This window comes from Xiphophorus couchianus, chromosome 7, assembly GCF_001444195.1.
Source record: "Xiphophorus couchianus chromosome 7, X_couchianus-1.0, whole genome shotgun sequence".
NCBI classification, from domain to species: Eukaryota; Metazoa; Chordata; class Actinopteri; order Cyprinodontiformes; family Poeciliidae; genus Xiphophorus; species Xiphophorus couchianus.
The window spans coordinates 20,828,039-20,847,990 of NC_040234.1; the positions used below are offsets into that span (position 1 = coordinate 20,828,039).

Consider the following 19,952-nt stretch of genomic DNA (forward strand, 5'->3'; position numbering starts at 1 on the left):
TATAAATATACTTACTTTAATTTTACATTTCACTCCATATCCATGAATAAGCACATAAAAAGTCTTAAAATAAGTTGATTTATTTTTAAACAGTCCCACCTGACAATGAGATTTTGGAATATATTAACCTTTACTTCTATTCCTTTTATTCAGTGGGGGTAAATAAAAAATAATTTAATTCAATGTACTTTAAATTAAAAATTTAGGATCTATTCTGATGTGAGCCTAATTGCTTTCAAGTGCCATGCAAACCTGTGGTAAAGAGCATAGCACAATGAACCCGTCCAACAAAATGATTTAAATCTAGTGACCTTTTTTGTATTAAACCATTTTGTCACAGAAATGGTTTAACACAAACAAAACCTTGCTTCTCCATTGCCATCTCAGTCTGCAGACCAAAGTCCTTTAGAAAACCTGAGGGATGAACTTAATAGGAAATAGTATAAGACAGGACTTGAAACTATGGATGATCTAGAGTAGGGGTTTTCAGAAAGTATTGGTTAGATAAGAACGTATAGGGGTTTTCAACTGCAATCCTCGAGGGATACCGTCTCTTGAGGATTACTCGAGTGACGGTGTCGAGGGTGATAGAGAAAGCAAAAGCAGTGTACAGTTTCAGCTGCATTTGTGTTAGAATGAAGAGGGGACAGTGTGTCTGTCAAACATAATGCTGATATATCTTTGTGCCTGAAAAAACACAAGATCACTCTTAAGCTTGAGTTTTCTCTTCTCTTCAGACATGTTGTCTAACAACCTATGAGTTGTCCTTCTGTTTGACAATCTCTCTGCTGACATATCAGTGGTGAACTCACCATCTATCCATCAATGTGAACAGGGGCTTCAAAAATCCCAAATCTCCCATTGCAGCTTCTGTCTCTCTATTGATACAGACAAGGATATTTCAGCCTGCAGTTGCTTGTCAGGTGTGAAGGGAATAAAATAACATATATTCACATCCTTTACCCTATTATCACTCAGGATTTATTGTATGTTTGTGAAACAAGAAAATGAGATACACATTGATGAGACTGTCGGGGATTTCATGAAATTCCAATGCAAATGATAAATCAGGATATATGATCAAATCCCTTTTTTTGCTGAAATACGGCACCAAGCTCAGCTCAGCTACAATAAAAAGGAAACATCTCAGGAGCAAGATTGCCTGAACCTTGCACTAGTGTGGAACATATTGCTACTGCTTCCCTTTAAATCATTGTGCAAATACAGGGCCTTGCAAAAGTATATATGAATAATAATGTATTATATCTAAATTTTTAGAGATAGACCAAAACAAAATACCACATATTTGAGAAGAGAAAATGTAGAAATACCTTTCTCTACACTTACATCACCAGGTGTTTTAGGATCTTCCAACATTTGTACATTTAGTTTTGTCTAGGGGTGAAATAGAAAGGGGGGCTGACAAATATTCAACAATTGGACTTGCAGATTTAAAATCAATTATAAACATGCTGTTTTAATCATATCTGTTTTCATCAAACAACGTAGACGAGTTCACTTTATTATTCAAGTTGGTAAAATGTCTTTTACCTGAGAAAACCCAACTGATTGCATTAAGTCACAAAATAGAATAGGTTGGAATAGAGTTTTGTAAACATTTGAAAACAATCTATCATTTTTCTTCCACTTCACAATTATGGGCTACTTTATTCTTTTCTATCAAAATAGATGTTTGTACATATGAAATGATAAAATGTGAAAAGGTTGAACAAGTATAAACACTCATGCAATAGACCTTGTTGAAAAAGTTTGGTGCAAGTTCTGTGCTCAAATTACACTTAAAAACAATCCTATTTAAAGTGGTTTGAAACATTTGACTTCTTTTTTTTATTGTTATGACATAATTGGGCTCACATCTAAGCATCTGTAAATGAGTTCACCTGTAAAGAGAAGCAAAAGAAATGCCAGAAAAATAATTGCAAAAATCATCAAGTGAAGGTATTTGTAAAATTTTTTATTTATTTATTTTTGGCTGATCCTTCAAAGCCGAAGAGCTGGGTGTACTTTATGGCTCTGACTCCCCTCTGTTTGTGGAGAAATCTAATTTCACACATGATTGTTTCTTTCTCTCTGCTGGGTCTGTGTGCAGACACACTGTAGTTAGTGCCTTAACATTACGTTCTAGTTTGCTCGAGGCTAGATAACCCGGTGAAGGAAGAGAATGGGTTTACTGGAAAAAACTAAGTGGAGAAAGTAGGAAATAATCCGATCTATAAAAACAGTGAACAAAGAAAAACAAGGACAGACGCGTTTCCTCATGTTTCCATTGTTTCTTTTTTTTTATCCTTTGTTACATTGAAAAAGGATAGAGCTTAAAATATAAGATTAGTAATTAAAACAGAAAAATCCTCAATAATAACAGAGGTAATTTATTTAAATAATCACATCCATTTAATTAAGCAAACTCAAGATTGAGTACTTCATTGTTCTCATAAAATGGCAATTTGTCCACAAAGCAGAAAAAATGACCAAATTCAATTTCTAAGTACTGATTTACATTGCACTGCTTTGCACCTACACATTCAGCTGGACCTCTCAATGCTTGGGGCTAGATTTATCACCACCAGGGCCCTGTGATGATGAGGCCATTTAGCTGTGGTCCCTTTGGCTCTCCACTGATTAGTGCTAAACATCTTCTCTAATAACCTTAACAAGAGTAATGCCTCAGGACAACATGCCAATGCACAGAGGCAACTGTGCATTCACACATACTGCCCTCCTTGGAGATCAGGGAAAAGTGCTGAGGGCTACCCATCTTCCTCTTTCAAAGTCACCCTTGGCGTCTCACATCGTTCCAGGATGCGTCCCAACACACTTTTACAGCTTGTCTTCTGTCTCTTGCATTCATTCCTGTTCTAACCAAAACACAAAATTGAGTTGGTTATGGTTCAAGAGTCCCATTTGTCCCACAGAAACTTCCTCTCAGTGTTAATATGAAACAGGAAAAAAAAGGAATATATGAATACAAACCAGACTGGATAGCTTAGCTCTCTTCTGGGGATAAAAAGGCAAGAAATGAAATTTGGAATGCAATATATTATACTGCTCTACAGGGAATGTCTTTAAAAAGGGAAGCCACTTCACTGCTCTGTGCTCAAATACAAATAAATTTAATGTACACGTGCTCTGTAGGAAAAAGAACCTAATTATTTTTAGTTGCACTGATGTCATCGGAACTGAGCTATACAAACTTAACTTGTTTAACCTGTTTTGACTTTTGTCGACTCACCTGCAAACATTGCTGACTATAGCTCAGCATTTAAGCACTGCCCAGCTACAGTATGTACTTTAAGTGTATTATCTTTTGTGTGGCTGTGATTTTCTAGATAAACTGTATTCATATCCCTTGAATGCTATCACATTTTGTTGCGTTACAGTCACAGACATTGTATTTTGCTGGGATTTTATGTAATTGTCTACAACATAAAGTAGCACGTAAATGTGGACAAAATTTGAAAACAATATTGATTTTAAATTTTCTTTATTTTTTAATGCAAATTTTACAATTTTGGTTATGTGTCATGTATCAATCTTTAGTGCTGATACACTAAAAACCTGGAATCATCCTGAATGGAGTGTCTGTATTCTCTGCATGCACGAGTAATCTAGCTTCCTTATACAGTTAAAAAAAAAAAATCTCTGTTATGTTAATTGGTCTTTCTAAATTGCCCTTAGGTAAGAGTCAGTTGCTGAGCATGGTAATTTGTCTTGAGTGTCTAAGGGATGCTTTGTGATGGACTGGGAACCTGTCTAGGCACTCGCCCAAATCACGACCCTGCAAGGATAAGTGGTATAGACATTGGAGTGAGTTTTATCCAGTACACTTACTATGATATCCTTAAATCACAGAGAACTGTCCAATCCACCATACCAGATCTATAAGTGGAAAGCACAACTACAAACTAACCAAGACATTTCTGTCCACCTAAACTGCTCAGACAAGGAGAGCATTCTTCAGAGAAGTGGCAGCAGGGACATGGAAATCCTGAAAGAAAACCTGGCCTGCAAATACGAGACATTCTGGGCTCGTGCAGGACAACAAACCCCAAAAATACAGCCAGAATTACAAGGGATTTCTTTAGATCAAAGTATCTTTATGCAGTAGTATTTTCCAGTAAAAGATCTAAATCTAAAAGACAAGACTTGGAAATTGCTATTCAAATACGTTCTTTAAGGAGTAAATCTAAGCTTGAAGTATTTTTAAATGAATAAATGGCAATTTGTTGTATCTATTTGTGCAAAACTAGTTCTTAAATTGTAATGAAATTTGGTCCTACAAAATATTGAGGGCTGTAAACAAATACATTAAGCTTTTTCAGACTATGTTTAAAAGTAACAGTAAAACAACAAATCATTTTTACCCTTTCACACAGAAGAGATAACTGGACAAAACGTGAAAAAGTTCACCACATATGTGGTGTGCTTTATGTGAATTCCTGTGAATATAGAAAATGTACAAAAATAAAGTTGCAAAGGTCATACTGTGAAGATTAATAAACATATCTGACTTGACTTCATTTTCTTTCTTAGCCTTTTTATACAGGTAGAAATGAGCATATTTCTTTGTTATATCATTAACATACTTCCGTCTATGTGCTGCATTCAAGTGATACATGGAATATGCTTTCAATGAGAATTATGAAGACACCTTATCCAAAATAAAAGACTGGATTTGTCAGTGATTCTTTGTCATTCTGAAAATAGTACCCTTGACTGTTCTGTTCAACAACTGATGATACTTTCATGAGAGTTTTTTTTCAATTACTGTTACCATTGACTCACCTTGGTGATTTAACAAAGGTTAAATCACCAAGGTTTTGCTAATTAGTTTTTAGCACAGAAGATAGCAATAAGATACCAACACAAAAATAGTTTCATTTAATCTTTGCCACACAAAAATAGCTCGAACTTATTGTTTGTTTTTTTTATTTGGTATTTTTAGCAAACATATTCACATGAAATAGCGTTTTCCGCGGTACACTTGAAAGCAGCACAAAGGTCCCGCCGTGACGCCAGCTGAGGGAGGAACTCCCGACAGCAGAAGTCAACCAGGAAACGAAGGCTGATAAAGGAGACGTACCGTCCTGGGCTGACCGTATAGACGAAAGGAATTAGTACTGTTTAAAGTACACGGTTTGAATTGAATTTCTATAGTTAGCTACATACAGAATAGCGACATGGCTTCCCTCTTCAAGAAGAAGACTGTCGATGGTAAGTTTGTTCTGTGTTTAAAGAAAAGCTAGCTAACTTGTTTTTAGCCCGTTTGTTTTCAGCCTATGTGTTCTTCCCCTTTGAATTAGCTGTCCCCAAATAACTCGTTGAACCTGTTGTTGGTCTTGTTGAGTCACCAGGCGCATTACTAACCTGGAGAAAGCGTCGAAAGGCTGCCAAAAATACATGGATTAAAAGAAATAACCTAGGATAGGAATGTGATGGTTAAAATGCAAACAAATGACTTTAAAATGTCAAAGAACTTCTGGGTTTCTCATCATCACCGAGGAATAAAAGTAAACTTATTCTTTGAAGTTGTACGAAGAGGATGTTTTTATTGTCACTCAAACTTAGAAAATGTGATTTTATGTACATTAATTGAAATACAATATCAGTGGCCCAAAATGAATGTTTTGAACTCCTACGGTTTTGGTTACGTTTCTATTTGTTTTAGACATAACATTTACCATTCATAATTCTGCTTAAACTTTGACTACAATAAGGAACAGGAGAGAGAAAATTACATTGTAATTGCGTAATGAATTTTAAGGGTTGTTTAACTATGACGTCTTGGCATGCTGTCATCCTCTAACATATTAACCCGATTCTGGAAAACCTTAGAGTATGAATATTTCAATATTTTCTTCAGGCAAGACAATCAGCCATTCAGAGTTAAAATGGAAAATCTGACACATTTTTCCTAAAAAATGTATAAATCAATTATTCTCTCCCAAGTAATGACTCACAGGAAATAAAAATCTAATATTCACCTCTTCACTTTTTGTAAAATAATAATAATAATAAAAAAAATCGATGTATGAAAATCTGAAATAAGCTATAGAAGCAGGTTCAAGGAAAAGAAAGGCATAGTTGGAGTAGGAAAATCTTTCCACAGCATTGCTTACTTACTCCTCCCATCCCTGTCCTTCCAGCCTCACCCACAGCAACAGTCTGCATACTGTACTCACTGCGCTCCCTTACCTTCACAGTATGTTGAGCTGTCAACAGATCTTCTTTAACGGTGGCTTTTCTTTTCTTTCTTTTATTTTTAACTTTTTTTTTTACGTTTCTTGTCTCATGCATTTGCTGAGTCTTCCCTCACCCTTTCACTCTCCGGACAGAGAGTTTTTGGATTTTTTTTCTTGCCTTGTGTCTGGTCGTCGGAGTGGTTTCTGGTCGATTTTCAAATTTACTTCCCATGGTTAGTGATGGGGGGGAAAGATCGCACATATTTGTAGGATGATATCCCTCCCACTTTGATACGTTGGCGGCACGTCACCTTATACGCACTTATGCATCATCCCTACAAGTGGTCCACTGTAGTGATGTGATTCTAACTAGTTTATTGTTTGCTGACTTTGAAAGAATAGGCTTTATTTGGCCGTTCAATGCTGTTTACACAGGATGTCGTTTATTTATGAAATAAAGCTTAAAAACGTGTGTAAAGCTGTCTTTTTTTGCTTTTATACTGCTAAATTATATTTTGTAATATTTTTTATTGAAATAACTATTATAATATTTAGATACTATGTAACTCTAATAACAGAAGATCAGGTCAACATTTATATTCTAAAGCAAATTAGTTTTTTTCTGTTTACTAGGCGTGATCTTGATTTTTATTTTTTTTATTCATTTATGAAAGCCAAAAATTCTCTTTTTTAAATGCATATATTCATACATATTAAGAAATGATAAAAAATATAATTCAAATTCAGAAGCATGCCCCCTTAGACTTTATCTCAGATAAATGTTTTTTGTAGCTGTTGTTGTTTGTAACCTAGTAGCTGTGTGAATTATCCTGAATGTTTAGTTCTGATTAGTCAGCTCTCATTGTGTGACTTCAGGATCGTGCAATATTTCACATGATGTTTCTTGGAGCTGACTGACTCAATATTGGTGTCAGCTGCCAGAGCAGTTGCCGCAGTTGTCAGTGTGTAGTAAGTGTGTTGCTGATCCTGCTGTGGTATTCTGAACGCAATAGACAAAGACAATCAAACAAGCCTACTGCAAAGGTTAAGATTATAGTGCTTTAGATTTCTCTCAGTGGCCATTCTGTAGACCATTGACTTTATTGTAAGTAATGAGAAGTCTTTGCTTTGTATTTTGTGTATATTGTATATATTTTTTTCATTTTCTTTTTTTTTTATGAAAGAAGTACAGCGGTAACAAAAGGTTCATTTAACTTTTTTTCCAATTAGCTTTTATCTAAGGAACATATATAAATAATTTTAAGAGCGTTCATCTTTGTCAAAAGAATGTTTGATGGTTTGCATCTGTTTGTGAAGGCAAGTGAAGTGCATATTTTTATATGTTGGGTTTTGCTTCAACTTTAATAATTCTGCCTTACTTTTATCCTATTAATTTAATAACTGGTCAACCAAGATGTTTTATTTTTTTTAAGTTTGATCTTTTTATTATTTAGTTATTAATTAAGATTTTATTGCCTTTTTATATTTCATCCTAAATAAAATACAATTTTTATATTTATTGCTACTTTGTCTTATGGTTAAAGTATTTTTTTACTAAGAGTCTGGTATTTTAATATTTGAATATTAATATTTGCCTGTAGAGTTTCCACATCTATAAATGGGATTGCATTTCCTTTATTTCTAAATGTCTGCTAGACATTTTCTTCAGTTTTATAGAAAAGTGTAGTTCTATTCCCTTTCTGCAAAATACCTGGTGTTAAAGTATGAAAAGTGTTTTACCTATGAAATCTGATTTGTTGATTGATACATAAAGTATCAACCCTTCTGTTTTGCTTGTTTTTACGTTTCCGAAAGATGTCATCAAGGAACAGTCTAAGGAGCTCCGAAGCACTCAGAGACAGATCACCAGGGACCGAACAGCGCTGGAAAAACAAGAGAAACAAATGGTCAGAATTCACACGCACTAACCAATAAAGTTAAAGAAATGAAAAGTAAGAAACAATGTCCATGCAGAGCATTTTTGTTAGATTTCTACATATTGCATCAAAGCTTTGAGGACCTCCAGCAGATGATACATACAGCAAAAGTCCTTGAAACCCGTTTAAATCTCCCTTTTACCACTAAGGACTAAACCCAAGTGGCTCTTGGATCTAAGTGAAAAGAAGGGAATGAGCCGATGTGGAGGCTTTGCTCCAGGCAAGCAAAACTCAAACTCTTGCTCAATGAGACTAAAGCTGTACGTTACATTTCCCGTTTTAGTAAGATGAAAGAAGCGGAGAGTGTCTTCCTCATTTAGCTGTATTAAGTAAATATCGTGTGGGACATAATTACCTCCCTGGGGAACCCCAATTTTGTTCTTCATTAATGCTTCCCGCTAATTAGTTTGGTCTTTAAAAGCTTTGTTGTACACCCTGAATTAAAAGGATCTTGGCTTACGAATGAAAATTACCTTAATCTGCAAGTTAGCACAATCATAAGGGTCCCCCATTGTGCTTCCAATAAGAAAATGTGCCCACTCTCAGATTTATAGGTACTTTATTAAAAGCGGCAGAGAACCAAAGATTCAAAGTATGTCTTATAATGATGTATATTCCATTTACACAAGGGAACATAAGAGCAAAATGAAGTGGATGTGTTAAAATGAGTCAAATTTTACAGTCAGAGTAAAAGTCTTTATGTATGCGTATTAATATTTATTGAGGGGGATTTATGCTGCGTACCAGCTTTATTGCTTTTTATTTGCCATAAAGGTAAGGAGGGCCAGATGAACTTTGATTCTGTTTGAGTAGTTCTCTTTGCTTATTTTTGGACAAGTTATTTTTCAGATTTGAAGCTAATGTTCACTTTTTGAAAAGCTATGACCTTCCAAAACCAATTACCCTATTTTGATTTGTCTTTAAGAACTGTATGACAAGTGTTTAAAAATGTTTAATTCACCCATTTTTGCCAAGAACTCTCATTAATTATTTAGATTAGGAGTAGAAGAGTCATTCAGTGAGTTTGTCAGAGAGTAATGGTAGAGTTTCACTCATTTAAAACAAAGACAGGAGGATTTAATAAATAATTTATTAATTTATCAAATTATGAGCATGATTCGTGCAGCTAGCATTTCTAATTATAAACATTCTCTGCATTATCTATTAGGGATGGGTAGTCATTTCTTTCTGCATCTCCGACTGTTGTCACATGCATAACAGTTGACTAAACACAAAATTCCCAAGTTCGGATTTGATTATAAACTGTAATTTTTTTCTGAGAGCAATAGACATTACAACAGCACAATGAAATGTGCTGTTGTAATGTCTATTTATTTTAAAAAATATTTATTTATCTAATTTATATTTATTTAAAAATATTAAAAAGTGATCAGAAATTTGCTGACTGTTTTATATTTTTTTAATAATTTAAGTTCAAGTTTTGATTTCTGAGAACAACTCTCTGTTTCCACAAATTGAAAACACCACTTCATTTTTTATGGTAGATATCGAAGTTATTAAAAAAACCCTCTGCTTTCTGTATCAATGTTTAAAAGGATAACACAGAGTTGCTAAATATGTATTCAGACAAGGCAAAGGAGTGAACTGATCAGCATCTACCAAAGTTTAGCTCTTTGTTGGAGCTGAACAGCTCATATACCTCCTACAGACTTTAGTAATTCTAAAAATTGCTGAGTCTTTACCCAGTAACCTCTATGCCAAAATGTGTTGCTGTTGATAGCACTTAGGTGTATTCACTAACTGTAGAAAGATAGGATTTTTGAGTTTCTGACCACATGGGCAGAGGTAAAGGCTTATTAAGCTGAAAATCATTCGGCTCTGGTTACCTTCAGTCTTCTTGCTGCACCTCTAATTTTTAGTCCTGTTTCAAAACATCAACAGTGTTTTAGCTTTTTAAAAAATTGAAAGCATTTACTAATGTTTTCTGCAGATAGTAAAAAAAAATGCTTTCTTCCCCACTTTTTTCTTGTTGATGTGTTGAGAATTTCTGACAGCATTGCAGTTTGTAATGCAGCTTCTTTCCTTACAGTTCAGCCCCAATTTTTGCATTTAAATTATTTACAGATGAGCAAATATGAACCGAACTTAATGCATTTGATAAATGACAGTCCATACATGTTTTGTGTTAAGAGGCTGAAGAAAATGGCTGAGTGGAGTATTTTTTTATGACTGTATCAAATATAAATAATTTATTATTAGTTCCTGTAGAGGATACATTCAGCATGCAAGAAATAAACAATACAGTTTGGAGCCGAGAGGCCGGCGAGCTTACTGCAACCCTCAGTTTCTGCCTCATCTCTTGAGATGCTCTCACACTGTCAGGCCCACACACAGAATCCCTGAAGGCAGCAACATATTTTCTCATGTTTACTGAAGCTAAATGCTTGGCTTGGTTTGCCAGCGAATAGTATTTCATCTCAAAGACTGTATTTATGATGTCTGTATTTATAAACATCTCTGTCGGTCTGTAGAGATTAATGAATACAAATACATATATTTATTTAAAATGTGAAGTGTGTCGGAAGATATTTTTTTTTATTTGTGAAACAACTGTTAATATCTTGAGGGTAGGTCTGAATTGACAAGAATATTAAGAAAAGTTAAATAACAAACTTCAAAGTTCCAGTCAAAACCATTGAAAACCATGTTTGAGGAGAAAACAAATTAAGACTGTTAATTTGTTTGGACTCGTGTTTTTTCTCTCTCTCTCTTTCTCTCTGTAGGAGTTGGAGATCAAGAAAATGGCTAAAAGCGGCAACAAGGAGGCTTGTAAGATTCTTGCAAAGCAGTTAGTTCAGCTTAGGAAGCAGAAGAACAGGACGTATGCTGTGAGCTCCAAGGTTACCTCCATGTCAACGCAAACTAAAGTCATGAACTCTCAAATGAAGATGGCTGGTGCCATGTCTACCACGGCCAAGGTAAAATTCTATATTATATTGGTTGCTCTGAGGTCAGATGTACTAAATGTTTAGGAATTACTTCCACTTACATATTGTACATATAAACACCCAGAAATATAATCACTTTTTTTTTTTTTTTGTCCTGACTTTTTTGTGTCATAATGGAAACATTATGAGAAAATGTTTATTGTAGAAACTACATGTGTTTTAAGGGAAGTCCCAACATCATTGTTAATGAAGTGTGACAAACATTTAATGGCCAAGAGCGAAGTGTTGTACAACCACACACCGACAGGTTAAATATAATTAGGCTTCAGATTAATGGAGGGTGATGAGGTGTGATCGCTTTAAGACAAAAATATTAGCAGCTTAATATATGCACTAAGTTCATTTTAACACAAATGTATGGGTACAGTTTTCTATGATAGAAAGAAAGAAAAATATTTGAACCAATGGATAAGTGTGTCAGTCAGCAGGAGATAAGATCGTGGGTATGATGTCATCCTCAGTAGGTCACATTTATGTTTGTATGATGTGGAAATGAATGATCAGTCTGTGTTTAGACCTAGCTGCTGCTCTTATCTCTGCAACAATGGAGGTAGTACAAGACATACAGCCTCTTATCTAAAACCAAACTAATACCATATTTTCCTGACTATAAGTTAGACATTTTTCCTAGCTTGGCAGGTCCTGCGACTTATGTATGTGTTTTTTTTTCCCTGGAGCGACATACAGTTAATAAAGTACAGTAGTTTTCCACCAAAGTGATTCTAATGTCGAGCTTTGGCTGATGTCAGATCTGGTCTTATAAAAAAACACACAATTCTTTATGGAAACACAGTGATTAATAATTGTTAATCCCTGTTCTTACAGTCTGTACTGCTCTAACAAGAAAGCTGAAAAAGATTTTATCTCACTTCCTTTCTGTTGTTTGAAGACGATGCAGGCCGTGAATAAGAAAATGGATCCGCAGAAGACACTGAAAACCATGCAGGACTTCCAGAAGGAGAACATGAAGATGGGGATGACCGAAGACATGAGTAAGCGCACATGATGCACAAACGCATGTGGTGTTTATAAGCTTTTAACAAGGATTTAGAGGGTTAATATGAGGATATATGTTTGGTAATGAAAACAAGTAAATAAAAATCAAGATGAAAGAATAAAAAAAAAAAATATATATATATATATATATATATATATATATATATATATATATATATATATATATATATATATATACCTTAAAGTTTCAACTTGACCTTAAAATTTTGTTTTTGTTTTTTTTCCCCCTCTCTGTATCTTTATCTGTCCAGTCAATGACACTTTAGATGACATTTTTGATGAATCTGGGGATGAAGAAGAATCTCAGGACATTGTCAACCAGGTTCTGGATGAGATCGGCATTGAAATCTCAGGGAAGGTAAGACACAGACTCTGATGTCGTCTATTTAAACCCTTAATTTAAACCCTTAAGCCCTCTACCTAAAGGAGAATTGTAAGCATTTTGGAAGGATACAAAGAAATGGTTTTCTGCTGATTTTTACAGGCCTATCTTTCCTAAATGAGGTTAAAGCTCTTGGCTACAAAAACAATAAACTCTCCACATGGCTTTTCTTTTATCTGCTGTTAAAATGCATAACAGCTGCCGCATGGTGGGGCTCGCCTACAGCTCTTCAGGCTCAAGCTCTGTTACTGCCATGCTTTCCGTCTGCTGTGTGTCTGGCTCCCCCTGGGGGGCTACATGAATTATTACCTCTCTGCACACTGCAGAAATGCACACGTTGTCCAATAAATGTACCCACAGCTGCAGTGAACATAGAGACAGCTTGATAATATTATTCTTTGTCTATAAAATACTGAAAAGAAAGGTCTGCCATCAGAGCTTTGACTATGTGTAAAATTCATTAGAGAAAACAAAATTGTTGAGTTTAAAGTAGAAGAAATGTGCTAAGAGTGCTTCATACAAGAAAATTATTTCTCCTTTTTTTCATTGTTGTTGCATCATATTTTATGCTTTAAAATTTCAAAGCACTTGTATAATACCAGGTATTCTGTGTCACAAAAGGCTGCAACACTGGATGGTTTACCATCAAAGATTTGGCTGTAATATGTGCCAACACCGCAATCAGCTATAAACTCTCTAAAATACAGCAACATTTGTGTTTTTTTTTTTTTTTGTACAAAGTTCAAGGTGTGTATATACATTAGCAAGACACTGTTATTGCTTCGTCTTCTCACACATTAGGTTTCTAAAATCTCTGAACAGAGATTTTCTAATCTCTCTCTCAAAGATATTTTTCTTTGAGATATTCTTCTCAAAGAAAAATATCTTATTGTATATGAGATCTCAGATAGCTTACCAATTTTCAGTTGTGTTTTTTTTTATTTTAATTTATTTTTCTGGTAGGGTGGAAATACAATCCTGTACACTTGGTGATTAAAAAAAGGCTCTGTGATTATTTAATAATTCTTCCTGCTAATGGGATTTCCTGCCAATCTATGGTTTCAGATGGTCAGAGCACCGGCTGCAGGAAAGAACGTCCCCGGTGCCACCGCTGCCTCCTCCAAAGGAGCCACCATTTCCGACGATGAGATCGAGAGACAACTTCGAGCTCTAGGAGTGGATTAGTTCCCTGTTGTGTTATTGTTCGGATTCTAAGCTAGTGCAACTCAAAACTGTTTGATACGGACTCTGTCGGATGCACTAGTTTTGTCATTGTTTAAAAGCTGCATACACTATTCTACACACACAAAGTCAAAGGCAGAAAGGCAGAATTTTCTCACGTTGTTATGCATATTGCCTTAAAGTTCATTGGACGTGTATTTATGAGAAAATATTTATTATGATACTGGAAAGGCCACAACTTGGCCCAAAGAACTACAATAATCTGTCTTTGGAAGGGCTACAAATGCAGTTTGGAAATGTCTTTTCCATTTGACTGTTTGGCCAGCCTTTAGTTTGTCCTGTAATCAGTGATGGATGCTCTTTCTCCAGGAAGTTTTAATGCAAGAGTTGGTGATTAAAAACAGCTTTGGGGTTGTCAATAAACAGATGGCTCTTGCTTTCTTTTTCTCAGATCATTTACCTGATGTTTGTGCTGCTTTTGGTTCATTTAAACCCATCTGACTTGTTTCCTCTGAGTGGAACCACCTCCATTAGAACTCCCAGTGGACAATTTTGCTTTCTTTTGTTATCGCTTACAGGACACTTACAGCCAGGTGTTAGAATAACCATCACTAACTTTGCCGCTAAAGTCTAATTCAGGCTTAATGGAAGACTGGCAGGATTTTAAATTAATTGTCTGTTGATATAAAGTAATTAAATAAGGTTTTATTTGGCTTCCAGGTTTGATTTAATCAGCGATTGCAGAAAAGCGCTGGTTCTGCAGTCTCTTTACTCTCTCAGCTGCTGTGCAGTTACTTTCTTTAGGAATCTTCAGCTGCCTCATACAAAAGAAACTACACACACATGCACACTACAGCTACAAAATAATGGAAGTGTGTGTTGAAATGACACTGTGATTTAAAATGTTTCATGTCTGACTTTCCAACAAAGTGAATTGTTAATGTCAGCAGTTTCAGGCTTTGTGAGAGAAATGGTGATATCTGTTCAATGAAACATAGTGTCTTTCTCTTTCTGGCCGTTTAATTCCACATCAGTTCCTGCTTCCAAAATGAACTGAAAATGTGTAATTCTTGCACTCTTGTGACACACATAGCCCAACATACTCCATTGAGGTTTTGCTCATCATTTCTTCCTCTATCATGCACCAGTCTAACATAATTGTAAACAGAATTAGGGTCTTTACAGATTTTGATGAGTGCCGTTGCCTGGGTGGAAGTTTGTTTTCAAAGACATGCTTACTCATGTTTGTTTACTTCTTTGTCATTGTTAATTGATTCTGTAAAAGGTTTATGGCTTTTATAAGGAATAAAGTTTCCTCAGGTATGATTCTGATTGGGTCTCATACTGTTTTTCCATATGAAGGGTCATATTTTGTCCCTCACATGTTATGTGAGGGAGAAAATTAATTTTGAACTTTCTTATAATACCAGATGTCTGTCTCAACCAAAATGATCCATATGTAGAAAGAAATTGTGACAAGTTAGTCCACAGGTAATGTGCAACAAAGGGAAATGACACAGAGGGTGACTACTGAACACACCAAGTGAAATATATTTAACATCCATAGTACATTTCTATGGAAGTACCTCTGGTAAGGACAGCTGAAGTAATCTGGATGGGAAGTAAGTTGTATTCAATTCACAGGTTTTGTTTTGACTCATTGTTCCTTATATATTGTATATATAACAATATACTGTATATATATTGTTTAATTGCATTATAATTTTATTGGCTTCCCAAAAAAGAATGACAAAAGTATTTTTAGATCTATTTTTCTGTTAATTTTTTTAAATTAACTTTTATTATTTCATTTTTCAGAAATAACATCCCAGGGAATTAAATGTCCATCCCCTTTTTGCAAAAGCTTTGTTTTTCTTTATTTTAAAATGCACACAAATATTAAATTGTAGTTCTTTAAAAATTACAATTTCCTCTGGTATATTTAAAAATAAGTTGTCTTTTTTTTAAAAGGTCATGCAACATTTGTGACTAAAGTTTTCTGTAGCTGGACTGAGTTCAAAGATGGCTCGGTAGATTGTAAGGGCTCCAGATTTGTATTTTTGCTGTATTGTTCTTACAAGAAACAAAGTGAGTTTGTTTGGGATCATTGTTTTGCTTAGAACATTTATTTCAGTGTCAGCTTCTTACCCAGAACGCCTCAGTACATTTATATATACACCATTCCTTTGATTACATGATGTCAGTTCCATATGTTGAAAAACAGCCAGAAACAATGATGTTACCACCCCCACATTACTCCAGAAAATGTTTTTGTGGTAATTTGTTCTATTTCTTCTCCAAATATGGTATTTAAAGGGACATCTAAAGAGTTCAACTGATTGCATCTCATCAGACTCTATTCTACCAGTGTTACCTTGGACTGTCCAAATGTCCTGCTGCTTATTTTCCCTATATATTTATTATTTTAATTTTGGCTGAAATGGCTCTTCGTACTGTGTGACTTCACTCTAAGTCAGTGAGCTGTGGTGATGATCATTACTGGTGAGGCATTGGCTTTTCTAATGGAAATATCTAGATATATGCTTGATATATCATGGTAACTTGCTCAAGCATTTTGCATGGAATGAAATAATGCTTAAATATTGTGGAGGTTGAGACAATTCAACAGAGACCCAAATAATGCATTTTGATCAACATGACAAAAGCAATTGAAAATGTAGGAAAAAGCAGATAACTGAGCGTAAGTAACCTGTATGATGTCCAAAAGCTTTGCAATTTGTTGGAAGGAACAAGAAATTATCTTTTTATGTGTACAAGTGACAAATTGATTTGAAAATTGAACAAGTAGTTTTGAGAATTTCAATTCTGTTCTGAGAAATGCACCAACTCAGCGACCGAGAAAAAATGTAGTTTGGTTGTTGCTGACATCTAGTGTGAGTTTCATGTCAACACCCTTATTAGAAAAATGCTGAGAAAAATACTCGCTTAAAATGTATCCCTGCTGTAAGCCTAAATTCCTACAAAATAAAGTTTGCACATTAATATATACAAAGAAAACGTTTTTATAGAAGTATCCTGACAAGCCAATGATTTTGGCTCATTTCTGTGTATATGGCAGCTTTTACCAACATTTCCATCATATGGTGCCATTACAAAGACAGTTTAAAGATTAATTCGCAAGCAATGTAATTGGAGAGCGATAGGGTGAAGTGCAATTATTTAGTAAGTGAATCAATTACAGTAATTCCAAAACCCTTATTTGCAATGCAGAGAGCAAACCAAGAAAGTTGAGCAACTGTTATTGCAAAAAGGATTCAAGTAAGTGATCATCACTTCTGCAGTGTGGTGATTGTTCAAGGTCAAACCTTTGGGTGCTGGGCTGGTGTCAGGACCTCAATGGTGCAACTTCAACCCAAAGGAAAATCATGAAGAAAATAATATTCCACAAAATGTACGCCAAGACTGCTCTCCAGGGCTGGTTAAATGTTTTGTTTTCTTGTAACATCTGTGAAACTGACTGCAGAGATGAAAACTATGAACCTCACCGTGAATCTTGTGTCATGCTGTGTGAAGAACCTGAGCACATTCTAGTCCGGGGATTGTCTCTCCTCTAAGGGAGTGGACTTACAATTTTAGCCAAAAACACTGCTATGAACAAATACCTATAACAAAACATCGTCCAAGAGGAAAGTAGTGATGAACAATGTTTTCCCCAGCATGGTGGTGGTGGAGCATGTTCCAGAGAAAAATGGATAACTGAGTGGCTCAAGGTCAAATATAGAAATTGCGGCTCATTGCCAGGGCGTTATTCAGATCTTAATCCCACTGAGAACCTTGCAATGATTTGTATAAACCTTATGCATTTTTTAATAAAAACCTTTTGAACTGATAAAATGTTTATTACCCATTTCTTTTACCATAAACATACAACATTGAAAGAAAAACGATTAAGCAAAACTGAAGCCATAAATCTGGAACAACTACATTTGTCTTAAAGGTTTTGATCATGACTGCACAGCCACAAAATATCTTGAGTTTTAGAGCTTGTTTACAGACAACTCTGAAAAAAACAAAACAAATAAAGACACCAGAATGGTTTGCACTGACAAGAAATTACATGCATTCTTTAGTGAAAACAGTATTTTGTTGCTTAAACAATATATATATGAAAACCATGATGTGTTTCCTTTACAATAGCTTTAGATATTTACATGGTACGACAGAAAGCAGGTAATACCGTCAATAATTTGCTGAGTTTAGCTTTGAAATTTCCTGCATTTTAACTATTCACACAATCTCACATGTATAGAAAGTTAAAAGAGACCAAAGACTAACTTATAAATTTGCAACACTACCCTTAGAGCCAGCATCAATAACACAAAGGCACTTTCACTCTTGCCAAAGAAGCTTTTCACCAAGTCTCTTTAAGGCATAACTTGTCTTTAACTTTTCACACCCTAAGAATTGCATTGGCAGTCCATAACCCCACTGCATTTAATTCCCCTGGCAGCACTCGAGTTATATAACCCAACGTAAGTCACAACGGAAACAGTTTGTTCCTGAATTAAAGCGCCGGCTGGTTTTATTTATGAATCCTCACTCTGTCTCCCTAATGTGTGCATTGATTTGATAATAGAGCTGTAAAAACAAGACTTGGCACAGGTGAACTATTTCATCATAACACTCAATTCACAGTTTGAACCTAGAATACATTCCAGTATCCATTACTCAGACGGTTCATTTTACCAAAGGAGTACTGGACATTTTTGGCAAGAATAAAGAAACTGTCTATCAGTCTTGCTGAGATTTTATGTAACATATATATCGATCTCCTAAATCAATTTCAAGCTGTTCCAGACCGCAGTTACTGGCGCTTGATGTAAGTTGTAGTTACAGTAATACAAGGTCCAAACTGTCAAAGTTTGGACATTTCACATCAGTCAGTCCAACAGGGTCAGGGTCAGTGCTGGCTGATGATTCCCATTGTATGACACATCAGCAAGCAACACAAAGCAACAGCAAAATCAAAACATCACAGAAATAACAGACTAAAAAGCTCTATACTGTCTAAAAGTTTCATATTTAACTCTAAATTGTCCATCAAATAAACAAATTGCAGCAAAACATGTTGACGCAATATATTAGTTTTCAAATAAATAAGTTATTGTCAAAATTTAAATATATGTTTATTTTAACTTCAGTTACATTTTTTCAAGTACCGTAGTTTGATTAAGATAGGGCAAGACAAAACATCCGAATGAAGAACACAAATATGTCAAAAAAGAGATAGATGGAAATTTCATCAGTATTTTTTTTCACTTTTTCTTGGAACAAATAAGCACAAGCTGAAGGACATGTTGTAGATTAAAGCTTTCAGAAAGGCACTCAGCTGATCTGTAAAGGCACGGTGCCTACAGAGAAAATCACATTGGGTGATTAGCTTTTACTGTTGTTCAATGTGGTTCAATTCAAATGAACTTCAACTGGAAAAAATAAATAAATAAATAAATAAAAATCAATCCTCAGTTGTGCAAAGCCGCTGGAGGCATACCTGAAAAGATTTGCTGCTCTAACAATTAAATTTGGTTCTCAAAAGTATTAACTCAGTAAAGCTGAGAAAAAACAGCAAAAAACATCTTGGAACAAAAAACCTGATGCCATTTGTTAAAAAGTGTGAATAGCATTTGTCATTCAACTTCCACTTCATAATTTGGTACCATTTTGTGTTCTTTCTCGGTGAAGAATATGTCGTATGAGGGTATGGATATTTTTTGCGAGGGATTGTTTAACTAAATTAATTTCTAATAGATTTCAGTACATTCATAGTTAATACAAGAAACACAAGGAATGTTTATTTTTTTTACAAAGGTTTTCATAAATGCATCTCCATTTCTGCATGTTACTGAATTTATTACTTTTGGAACTGTCAGAAAAGCTGTGGTCATGAAAAAGCCTCCGTCGCATTAGCTCAGAAGCCAATTTAGAGCTTCAGTTTATGTAAGTGGTCTTTGGGTTTTACTTATTTGTGTGAGACAGTTTGGATTGATTTTGGTCAAACAGGAGCTCAGGCTGAGACTTGTTTTGACACGTTTCTCTCTTTGGCGTCTGTTGCAAAACCACACTCGGACCACCTCCTTCTCCAGATGGAGGCCTATGGCTATCCGGGCTATTTCCTGAGAGGATGGCTTAGTTTTCTCCACAAAGCTTCGCTCCAGGGCCTCCTTAGCTCCCAGGCTGCAGAATCAAACACGGAACAAAAAGCAGAAAGCAAAATCCTTAAACACTGAGTGAATTGGATGGTTTT

At 35.1% G+C, this 19,952-nt stretch overlaps 2 protein-coding genes and 1 long non-coding RNA gene across 5 annotated transcripts in view; 1 reads left to right on the top strand and 2 right to left on the bottom strand.

Annotated features, from left to right (window-relative positions):
- Nucleotides 1-7,706, bottom strand: LOC114148141 (uncharacterized). The gene is made up of 2 exons (XR_003596224.1): nucleotides 6,214-7,706; nucleotides 1-2,876 (listed from the first exon to the last, which is right to left on the bottom strand). It is a non-coding gene; the product is annotated as an uncharacterized LOC114148141 (long non-coding RNA).
- chmp2ba (charged multivesicular body protein 2Ba) lies at nucleotides 5,051-15,013 on the top strand. The gene is made up of 6 exons (XM_028023147.1): nucleotides 5,051-5,232; nucleotides 8,016-8,107; nucleotides 10,882-11,076; nucleotides 11,996-12,098; nucleotides 12,375-12,481; nucleotides 13,571-15,013. Exons 1-6 carry the CDS (start codon nucleotides 5,199-5,201, stop codon nucleotides 13,688-13,690), a joined length of 651 nt encoding a protein of 216 aa, XP_027878948.1. The 5' UTR covers nucleotides 5,051-5,198; the 3' UTR covers nucleotides 13,691-15,013.
- pou1f1 (POU class 1 homeobox 1) overlaps nucleotides 14,459-19,952 on the bottom strand; it is a 20,352-nt gene continuing 14,858 nt past the window's right edge. For all 3 annotated transcript variants that reach the window (XM_028023145.1, XM_028023146.1, XM_028023144.1), the window contains one exon: nucleotides 14,459-19,882. In XM_028023145.1, the coding sequence (XP_027878946.1) occupies nucleotides 19,642-19,882 (241 nt within the window). In that variant the 3' untranslated portion in view covers nucleotides 14,459-19,641. The remainder of the gene's footprint in view (nucleotides 19,883-19,952) is intronic.

Coding starts and splice junctions, on each gene's coding strand:
- chmp2ba (XM_028023147.1), top strand. CDS start 5,199: ATGGCTTCCCTCTTCAAGAAGAAGACTGTCGATG. Junction 11,077..11,995: donor CCATGTCTACCACGGCCAAG/GTAAAATTCTAT, acceptor TGTTGTTTGAAG/ACGATGCAGGCCGTGAATAA. Junction 12,099..12,374: donor GGGGATGACCGAAGACATGA/GTAAGCGCACAT, acceptor TTATCTGTCCAG/TCAATGACACTTTAGATGAC.